Raw genomic sequence first — 11,046 nt, forward strand, 5'->3', positions numbered from 1 at the left:
CTTCTTTCAATGATTGTATTGAATATTGCAATGTGGGTACCCAGCTTTCCAAGGACCCACGAGTACCAAAGAACATAAAGCTTACAAGCAGTTTTAAAGACATTTTTCTAGTACAAAAGGAAGGAACCACCTGCTGAACAATTTGCAATTGGTTCTTTACATACGTCATGTCTACAGTTCTTTCAATTGGCTACTTCTCAGTTCTCTAACTAGTCTCGCGATCAATGTAACCTTTTCATTTCCCTTATTTGGTCACTACCTATTGCTGACTTTGCATTTCTCACTTCTTGCTGACTTCCAAACCTTAGAATCAAAAGTTATGGATACAGTGAATGTGCTCTTCTTGTATCTTTTTCTTCCTTCTCATGAGACAATAGCCTAAAGAGCATGGCCTTATCTTAAGTTTCCTAAGCAACTGAGAAAAGAGAAACATTTTTGGCCTGTCATGCTGTTCTGAAGCAATTTTCAGCAAAGATGGAACAGTGAAAGAGAATTCTAAGAATATGTATATGAAAGTATGAAATTCTATGAAACCCTTATAAGAAGAAGAATATTAAATCTTAACTCTACAAGAGGGAGGGAAGGAAGCAGGGCTTTTTTTCAGCTGGAACGCAGTGGAAAGGAGTTCCAGAACCTCTTGAAAATGGTTACATGGCCAGTGGCCCCGCCCCCTGATCTCCAGACAGAGGGGAGTTGAGATTGCCCTCGGTTGGCCTTGGGGCCATGCATGGAAGAGAGAGGGGATTTAAGACTTCAGCCTCCACTTGGCTTTGCTGTTTGAAACCAGCTCTGCTGCTTAGCATGCTAAAGGAGAAAACATGTGTCCTTTGAAAACATTTTATGAGGAGACCAAGAGGTATGATTGTTGTCTCAACTGTGTGAGCCCTTTGGCAGTTCACACTGAGCCAGACAATGCTCAGTTGCCTTGTGGTTCTAAAAAGGTGCTGTAAATTTTTCTGCATTCTTCCGTGTAGAAAATGTTGGGGTCTTAAATAAGCCATTTTCTGCATGGCTGGATGGTTTTCTCTGTGGCTGGTGACACTGTGGAGAAGTTATTCCCTTGAGCTGTTATTTTAGATTTCAGAATACCAAACTTAGCTATGTGCTTTGAAAGATTTAAATGGCATCTTGGGGAGATTTCTTGCTCTGTCTGAATTCCACGCCCCCCCCCCCAAAGAACTACTCATGCGTCCCTCCTCCATGACAATGGCTGGATCCTGTGTTGATACTGTTGAACTGCTGGTTTCATTGGTTTTTGCTTTGATTTGGTTTTGTATTTTTGATACTATTGTAAACATAAGAATGTATTGATTAGATTGATGTCTATACTGCTGTTAGAATTGTTGCCATTTATTGTAAACTTTCTCAAGAACTTTGGTTGAGAGGCGGCATAAAACGCATTAAACTAACTGGGAGAAATGAAAAAAAATATGCTGCAAACTATGGACCAAATTTCAAAGGCTGTCTGGTTTGAATCAAATATCCCCATTTGGATTTCCTCTTTTCTCTTGAGAAAAATGAACTTCTGAGCCTTTTATGTTTTTCTTTTTCTGGGCACTGAGTTCCCCCCCTGGAGACGGATGCTTTTCTGAGCGTTAGTTGTGCCACGTAGCATATAAATGACATGCAAATGATCCATTAATGACAAAACTGAGGCAAACCAGAACCGGTGGTAAGGATAATATGCAAACTCTTCGTGAACCTAAAAGGGCCATATCGGCTTGTCCCTCAGTAGCGGAAATGTCTTTGCTGCATAGCAACAGAACGTGTCAGTAAGTAACCAGGGATGAGGCAACACAATAACCGCAGTCCGGTATGCCGCACGGCTGTCCACAGCTATTCTGAATGTTTCGTTTGCATTCTGAAGCACAGCTGCATGTTCCTGTCTGCGACTCAAGGCCTGACGGAGGAACATGGTCCTCCTAACCCTCCTGTCCTGGGTGTGACTCGGCTTGCTCTCTGCTGGGGTGCCGGTTTCCCTATAAGAGAAACTGTGCACCTCAAACTCTAAGCTGCAGAACTGTTATGTTCATCGGGATGTCTTGAGCTTTACGTGCACTGAAATTATGCTTTCTAGATCATGTGGAAGTGCCCCAGCAAGGCATCATTACATAGTGCAATTATTATCACTCAAACATTGGTCAGAACAATCACCACTAGTGTGTATCCTGGTGCCTGCCCACTTGCTTCTTGGGATATAATCCCCAAATGTGCCCAGAAGCTAAACAAAGTTGGGGGCCTCTGAGGGAGAACTTAACATAAAGGCCACAAAGGAATGATTCAGGCAGTTCAAAGATTGTCTTAGTTCCATTTTATCCTTGGCAAGTGTTACGGGATTTTCTAATTATGGTTTTAATGTGAATTTTATTGTAAATTTACTATTGATGTCACCTGCCCTTAGCCCATTCACAGGGAAGGTGGATTATAATGGTAATCAATCAATCAATCAATCAATCAGAAAACCCAGTTCCACACCAGCAAAATAGCCAAGGTTGCGTATGGGCTGTGATGGGCTTGCTTCTCTTTCCTAAAAGTACGTTTCCGGTCCCCGTGGCTGTTGAGAGTGTGGGACCAAAGCCTTGAAGGGTTGCAAAAGATTTGCAATAGCCAGCAGGCATATGGGTGTGCCCAGGGGAGGGTACCCTGGAATTATAAATGTACTGACTTATTTGTGTATGGAATTGGAAATGCTGCGAGCTTGTCAGTAGGAGGGCTAGTCAGTAGGAGGGCCAATCTTCATGAGACAATAGTAGCGCTCAGGGCATTTTTTCTGGGGAAAGAGGTGGTGGAACTCAGTGGGTTGCCCTCAGAGAAAATGGTCACATGGCTGGTGGCCCCGCCCCCTGATCTCCAGACAGAGGGGAGTTGAGATTGCCCTCCGCGCCACTCAGCGATCTCAACTCCCCTCTGTCTGGAGATCAGGGGGCGGGGCCACCAGCCATGTGACCATTTTCAAGAGGTCCCGGAACTCCGTTCCACCTCATTCCTGCTGAAAAAAAAAGCCCTGGTAGCACTCCCAGGTTAGGTCTGTTCTGAACTCAGCACAGCAAAGTTTTGCGATAGACTGTGGAGCGGGAATTGGCACCGTAGCGGGGGGCTTAGTCTGGCTTTCAGAGCAGCACTGATGTCAAGGCTGCAGTCTGAGTTCAGCTGGGTCCCCAGTCCTAGGCAGCCCTGACACACTCAGTAACGGATCAGCCCAGAGCCTAAATATCCTGAAGAGAAGGAGGCCACACCTGCTCCTGAGTTTCATCCAACCAGTGCTTGACTGAGCCCTGATCTGCAAAGAACGATGACGTACCCGGGCAGTGATCTGGCTCGGTGGCAGGAGCGCAGGCTGCTAGGCTGGCACTTCATCAAAGATCCTGCCCATGGGCTGGCAGTCTCTGTTGCTCTCCTTTAGTGGGTGATAACCTGGGCAGTGGCGATCCAGGGTCTGGCAAGATGTCAGCAGCATCTGGAGCTGAGGCTTTGGAGCAGGACCTTCAACCTGGAAGGGCTCTGGGTTTGGGTAGCGTTTGGTAGTGCTAGGTGTCCCTTCAGCCTCCCTTCTTCCCCCAGGGTAGTCTTTAGCTCATCCTGGCCATCCTCAGACAAGGAATCTCAGCAGGGATTCTGTGCACTGTTCTAGAGTAGGGACTAGACCTTAAGCTCACTCTTGTTCTGCTGTAATGGTGCTTCTTCTAATCAGCTTCGGCAAATCTTGCAATACTGTGCCAGTAAATCTCTCCCCACCAAGGCTTGTCCCTGAGCAGGTGGGGGCTTCCTGCCCTGCAAAAATCTTTGCTCTCCCCCGTGATGTGCAGAAGCTGCATAAATGATTGCCATGGAAGAGAAATGTTGCTAAAGTAGCATAATTAATCATTTATTGATTGGCCTTTCCTGATGCAGATTTGAAGCATGAGATGCAAGTAGTTCATTCCCCGCTTTACAAAGCTGTTGAAGACCTGACACTCCCGCTTCTCATTCACTTTGTGACAGAGGGGCAAAAGCTACAGAGCCGATGTTGTGGACCTCTTTCCTGGGACCTTTGAAATGGTGGAAATGTTGGTTGGCAATCCCGGTACGTGGCTGCTGCATTGCCATGTGGCGGATCACATCCACGCCGGCATGGAGACCCTTTTCACAGTCTTACCCAGGCCAGGTAAGGTGGCAGCTACTGCCCTGCAAGGGCTCAATCCACCCAGCAGAAGCTGTGCAGCTCACAGCCACCCACTAACTCTGCAGAGCAAGCACCATGCTCAGCTGCTGGCACCATGCATGGCTCCGCAATGCATGTCCTCAGTGACCACAAAAAGCCCCCCCCCCCCCAAGATGAGCAAAGCAAGGAAGCCATTGGTAGAGGAGGAAGAGCGCTTGAGCTTGAGAAGCTTGAGAAGGAACCCCAGGGTGAAGTGAAACTCAGCCAGGGAAACTGCCAAGGAGCTGATGGATCTGCCCTGCTGTAAGGAGTCGGCAGGAGCTCCAGCACCTGGAGAGAGGTAGCTGACCTTGAGTTGGCACCTGGTGAAGTGGAGAGGGAAGGCTCTGCCCCATCACGTGCTACAACCTTCTGCTCATTCCAGCAGAGTGCCCTGTGAAAGTATCTGCCTCTGGTCTAGGTCTAATATACACAGCCAAGGGTCCAGAACACATCCCCATCTGAATCAAAAGATGTATCCTGCCAATCCAGGGCAAATCAGGAAAGCAAAGTAATGTCGCCACAAATGTACCACAAATGTGCACCTGTGTCTAAGTCAGCCCATTCATGGAGAAGCCAGCCTCTAAACCTAAAACACCTGTCCTAAGGGGGAGGAAGGGTCTGTCTAACGTCTGTCTTTTGGGTTATCCAATAACATGCTACTAGTTCTATACATTTATTTCCTTGCTAGATCCAGTGCTCATGGATGCAGATTCCGATGAAGGTAAGACTTTCGTTTCCTTACAGGTTCATATACTTCTCAAGTGTCCTAGACTTTGAAGGATGTTTCTGGTTCGAATCTTAGGAAGTGCTTTTCCCTATTAGAAAAATGACATTTGTTGGGAAATCGGGGGTTGGGATAATTTCTTGTGCAGTATTGTTTTCTGTTCTTTCAGAATAATGAACGATGTACTTTTAAAATAATCTTTTTACAGCCCCTTTATACTATTATAACGCAAGATGTTAACAATTATAGTGCAGTTATAGGAATTGTCTGGATTAATAGGATTTGATGCTGAAAAAGTACTTTGCAGAATCCAGAGCATCTCCTAAATTAGGGGTCTGCTAAGCTCATCTTGTTGCAACTTCTGCCTTAAGTGAAATGGATCACACATTGAACATGAGTCAGCAGTGTGATGCTGTAGTCGAAAAGGCAAATGTGATTTTAGGTTGTATCAACGGAAGTACAATGTCCAGATCATGTAAGGTGATGGTATCACTTTACTCTGCTCTGGTTAGATGTCACTTGGAGTACTGTGTTCAGTTTTGGGTTAAGAAGGATATAGACAAGCTGGAACGTGTCCAAAGGAGGGCAACAAAGATGGTGAGGGGTCTGGAGACCAACTCGTATGAGGAAAGGTTGAAAGAGCTGGAGAGGAGGTGACTGGGAGGTGATATGATAGCCCTTTTCAAGTATTTGAAGAGCTGTCATGTAGAGGATGGAGCAGAGTTGTTTTCTGTTGGACTAGAAACAGTGGGTTAAAATTAAATCGAGAGAGCTTTTGGCTAAACATTAGGAAGAACTTCCTGACAGTTAGAGCAGTTCTTCAGTGGAACAGGCTTCCTCGGGAGGTGGTGGGGTCTCCTTCCTGGGAGGTATTTAAGAAAAGGCCAGATGGCCAACTGATGGCTATGATGATTCTCTGACTTAATATGAATTTTCACAGATCAAGAGAGGGAGTGCCTGAAGGGATGAGCCAGTGCTAGACTCTCATGGTCCTTTCTTACATGCCCAGGGTAATGCTGATGGCCACTTTGGGGTCAGGACGGAGCTTTCCTCCAGGCCTGATTGCCCGGGGATCCCAGAGGTTGTTTGCCTTCCTTTGGGCATAGAGTCACTGGGGGTGAGGGGTGGGATAGCTGTGAATTTCCTGCATGGTGCAGGGGGCCGGACTAGACAGTCCTTGGGATCCCTTCCAGCTCTCTGGTTCTGTGCTTCTAAACTGTTCTCGTGTACCCACATACTGTTTATGAAACCTCCCATTTTCTGAAGTCCATGAAGCTCAAAGTAAAAGAGCAGAATTGGAAACTAAGGATCTTTTTAAAAAAGCCACCAAATCTCAGTTAGAGAAAAAAGTAGTGTACAGATATTTCAAAGATATGTTATTTAATGAGATTCAATGAGAAATTAAGTAATTAATGCCTTTAAAGGGTGCTTCAGATTGGAGCCCCATCTCTTTATTTTTGGTGTGTCAGTAATTACTGTCTGAGTTAAATTACGGCTTTATTTTTTTTTAATTTCAGAAATATACCCCAAACTACAATTTTAACCAAGTTCTATAAGATACATTTTATAATCTGAAAACAGTAAAGCTGGGTTTGATAACAAACCAAGTATTCCATACACTTCTAGCCCCACTTCCAATGTCTGTTTTTATAGGTGGAAAGTACGGGGGCAGGGGGGAGGAGAGGGGTTCCTCCCAATATTTCTGGGAATTTTATGCCTCTGCATGCCTCAAGCATGTGTGCATTTTGTAGATGAGCATATGCACACCTTGGGCAGCAACCACTCTGTCCCATGTTACAAAAACACAACCCACGTTATCACAGCAGGATTTGAGTCCAGGGCCCCCTTAGAGACGAACAAGATTTTCGGGGTCTGAGCTTTCAAGAGTCAAGCTCCCTTCTTCAGATACAGAATGCTTGCAGTTCTATTGCAGACCAACATGGCTGCCTCCCTAAAACAACCCACATTATAAAAATTATCCTGCCAACCAGAAAAAGGCCTCCAGATACCTCAAACTGCCCTGTCATTTCCTGGGATGGCACACTTGTTGGGAAATGGATTTGACCTTGGAAGTTCCTTATACCGTAAACACATGAAGTTGCCTTGTACTGAATCAGACCCTTGGCCCATCAAGGTCAGTATCGTCTACTCAGACTGGCAGTGGCTCTCCAGGGTCCCAGGCTGAGGTCTTTCATGTCACCTCCTACCTGGTCCTTTTCACTGGAGATGCCGGGGACTGAACTGGGACCTTCTGCATGCCAAGGAGATGCTCGACCACTGAGCCACGACTGTACCATAGAACAGATGTCTTAAATGCTAATCCCTGTGTAGGTCCTATAAACTTACAACCATCTTTTCTGTCCTGGAATGTCTGTGCTAAAAACATACAACCCTGCACCCAGTCACAAAACACAATGAGTGCTTAAATTTATAAAACCGATCAGTCCCAGCAGGGTGACCACCAATTTACACAACTAGCTACATTCCATTTTTTTCAGGTGGGAGTGCGTTTATGTCCTCCTGAGTTTGTTCCTCTTCCGAAGGCAGGAGGGAGGAACAGTGTACTTGAAATTTCACCTGCCTCCATCAAAGACCTCCTGCACATGGAGAGGCAGTGTGCCTCTGAGAAGAGCTCTATCCTAATCTTCTCCTAATAGGCTAGATTTTGAACCTGTGGGCAGTTTTTGAATGGGATTTTTAACATGGATGTAATGCCAATAAAGGTTGCTGAATTGAATTGAGTGGGATTTGGCAATGAAGCATGCTTCCTGCCTGACAGGCTAAAAAGTCGGACCTACCAGGATTGTAGCCCCGCCTGCTGCTTTGTCAGGATGTTCCGATTGGCCTTTTGTTTCCAGACTTCTTTCTCAGCTGTGACTCTCCCCCCCCCGCCCCCACTTTTGTTCCTAGAAATTCCTCCTGACTCCAAGGACGACGCCCATCAGATCCTCGTGTTTGGCACAAAAGTGGCAGCGGAGAAAGTGGCGGCCACCCTGCTCCTTCTTACCATCACGGGGATCGTGCTACTCCTCGTTGCCTGTGCCCTTCTTGGGGTGATAGTTTACCTCCAGAGGCAGAGGCGGCTGAGGCGCAACAGGCGGTCCATACTGGATGAAGGATTCAAGCTCATGTCAACAAAACAGCAAAGCATATAGAGGGGGACTTGGGGGGGGTGTCTTTAAAGCAATATACGCAGAACATCATAAAATGACTTTTGAGACAAAAAAATGGGGGAGTGAATTTTCAAAACCACGGAATACATTGTCCTCTTAGAGAAACACAGTGAGAAAGGGATCCCCAACAAGCACCCGAAGCTGTTCTCCCTCTTTCTCCTTCCTGAAGATCTTCCGTTGCAGGCAAGACAGAGGTAGAGCTGGGCTCCTTGTCGCAGCGGGCAGAGAAGGGAGCGGCAGGGAGCTCCAGTTGTGACATCCACACTTGTAACCCTTCTGGCAGGGAATCAGTTGTCACCCAAGGTTCAATCCAGCATCCTGTCTGATTCAGAGGCATAGGTCTGCCGCAACCCCACAGTAGTGTAACATTCAAAAAGGCAAGTTCAAATCCCTGTTCAATCGCAGCGGGTTACTGGGCCCCCTCTCCACCCAACCTTCTGCACAAGGTTGTCGCAAGGCTAGAATGAGCTGTGACTACACTGTGTCCGGCCTGGCCTGGCTTCTCTGGGATATCTGAATGAATGAAAGCTGCTTTGAAAGGCCACACATGAGAATCTCTGTTTCATCTTGGCCTATTGACATCAGGGACATGAAGTTCAGTGACCGGCACCTTGTCAATAAGCTCTCATTTTCTGCATGCAGGAGAAACAGTTTTTGTAAGTCACCACTGACTTGCAGGTTTTTTACTCATTGTGATCAAAAGACCAAACAATATGCAAGATTGCTATGCAGAGCAGAAAGGAATGCAAGATCCAGTCTAATGAGTAAACGATGCTAAAATTAAGTTTGTGATGACTCCCAAAAATCTGTTATTAAATATTTTACCAAGTAATATTACAAAAATGCATAGTGATTAGTGAATTGTTTAAGTACATGGTGACGGTGGCAAGAATAATATTTGCAGCAAAATGGAAAGTAGAATTGTGTCCAGATCTGAAGGAATGGAAGACTGACAGCTCAGTCCTAATGCCCGAGGCAGCGTCATCACTCGTGTGTCGATGTAAATGGGGCACTGCTCCATGGCTCCCTATGGACTTCTGCAGGAAAGTCCCACTGGGATGTGTGAGAAGATGTCCCGACGGGGAGTTGGGAGCGGCGGCAGCTACGGTCAATGTCAGGGGAGCAAGCAAACAGACAGCAGTTTCTTGCTTTTCAACACATATTTTATTAGAATGGAAAAGGTGCAGAGGTTCTCTGGAAGTATTTCCTGCTAATGTGGCCGACCCGCAGGCTGCCTTGGTAAACTGCTCCCTGGGCAGGACCTGTCAGTGCTCCCTCACTCCTTACCGAGCTGGAACTTCAGAGTCAGATAACCTGCAAGGAGACGTGGGTGGTTATTTTTAGTTAGTCAGACATTCTGGACTTTGCCCTTCTTCCCTTGAGCGAGTGCAAAGTTCTCCCAGTTTTCCTGCTAAGTCCCCCCAGTGGACTCAGGACCCTCCACCGTGAGTACCCACTCTCCCGCCTCGCGCATAAAGTCCCCATGGCAGAAATCTGATGGGCAGAGCCTCCAGCCGTGTGCTCACCTACCTGAGGTCATGAACAGCACAGCCAGAGGTTTTGTAGGATGCATGGGCAGGTGATTGGGTGTTGGGAGGGGGGCTCGCCCACCCCAGAAGCACACGTGGATTGGCCCCCATGGTAGTTTCCATCCTATGCTTCTTTGGACCACGGGGGCAGGGCTGAGCGCCGGGAGAGAGGCCCGAGTTTTCCCATTCAATGGGCGCCTATGGGCTACGCCTCCTTTTTTGTGGCATAACTTTCCACCACTGCAGGAGGCGTTCCCGGGCCTGGAGTGGTTTTGGAAGCAGACTAATTTGTTGCCCTTCCGCCCTCCCCCCCCCCCCAAGCACTGGTGCAGGACCTTGCCCCGCATTTACACCTCTGCCCAGTCACCAAGCTTGCCTGCCGGTGGCAAACCATTGTCATGTCTGCACCCATCCATGTCATTTGTGTTTCTCTGCTCCATTACATTGATCTCATGCATTGCTCATATGATTGTGCTTTGTACTGTAGTCACATAATCAAGTACCAATGTTAACCTGCTTGAAAACGAGAGCGCCTTCCTCCCAGAACAAGCAACTGTTATCTCTGAAAGTACGCTCAGTGACCTTGCAGCTGTAGTGTAATTCTTCACAGGGGAAAGAGGGAGTTCTGATTCCGTGTAATCTTCTGCCTTTCTCTGTCCAGACTAAGGTATTATGTTCTCATGGAACTTTTTAGGATTTTTGCACCTAAATGCTAACTGCTGAAAGGCATGGGGGAAATAGTGCTCCTTATATCAATAGTCATTTATTATTACAGCAAAAGCTGACTGACTGACTTATATCAATAGTGCATATGCGTGTATACTCATTCCTACCAACCTGTCTCATCTATGGATGTACCCATGAACTTAGTGGATCTCTGAATAACAACCTTTTCAACCAATGCACTGGAGTGCTTGCTGTGAGGGGTTTGGGGATCTATCTGCCATGGACTACCATCCTTAGAACTGACACCAATCTGCCGTAGTGCGCCTCGGGCAGGCACCAGCGGAGGGGGAGTTATGTCCACGTAAGTGCCATTTACGCCCGCTCAAGCCTTCGTTCTCTCCCTATGCACTTTCCACCCTGCTGCTTAGGATTGCACTGTTAGCTATATAAATATGCGACAACAGCAAAACTAACATCTTATCTACACAATAAGCTGATCTCAGAAATGACTTTTTTTGAAGTGGAAATGAAACAAATGCCTAACTGCCAAAGACGGTAGCTTGCGACTCTTTGTTAACAGGGAGATGTGAATTCTCTTTCCTCTTATCTTACAGGAAGAGAAAGTAAACTGGAGTTTGTGAAAAACACCCAGATAACAGGAGTATTCTTTCTCATCTAACCAGACCCCTGGATTCAAATTCCCACTAAGCCATAAAGCACATTGGGTGACTATGAGCCCATCATTCTCTCAGCCTCGCCTATCCTAAAATG

At 46.6% G+C, this 11,046-nt stretch overlaps 1 protein-coding gene across 3 annotated transcripts in view; it reads left to right on the forward strand.

Moving 5' to 3' along the window:
• HEPH (hephaestin) overlaps window positions 1-10,563 on the forward strand; it is a 71,224-nt gene extending 60,661 nt beyond the window's left edge. For all 3 annotated transcript variants that reach the window (XM_054996267.1, XM_054996268.1, XM_054996269.1), the window contains 3 exons: window positions 3,982-4,144; window positions 4,872-4,904; window positions 7,818-10,563. In XM_054996267.1, the coding sequence (XP_054852242.1) occupies window positions 3,982-4,144; window positions 4,872-4,904; window positions 7,818-8,062 (441 nt within the window). In that variant the 3' untranslated portion in view covers window positions 8,063-10,563. The remainder of the gene's footprint in view (window positions 1-3,981; window positions 4,145-4,871; window positions 4,905-7,817) is intronic.
• The last annotated feature ends 483 nt before the right edge of the window (window positions 10,564-11,046 follow it).

This window comes from Eublepharis macularius, chromosome 13 (genome assembly GCF_028583425.1).
Source record: "Eublepharis macularius isolate TG4126 chromosome 13, MPM_Emac_v1.0, whole genome shotgun sequence".
NCBI classification, from domain to species: Eukaryota; Metazoa; Chordata; class Lepidosauria; order Squamata; family Eublepharidae; genus Eublepharis; species Eublepharis macularius.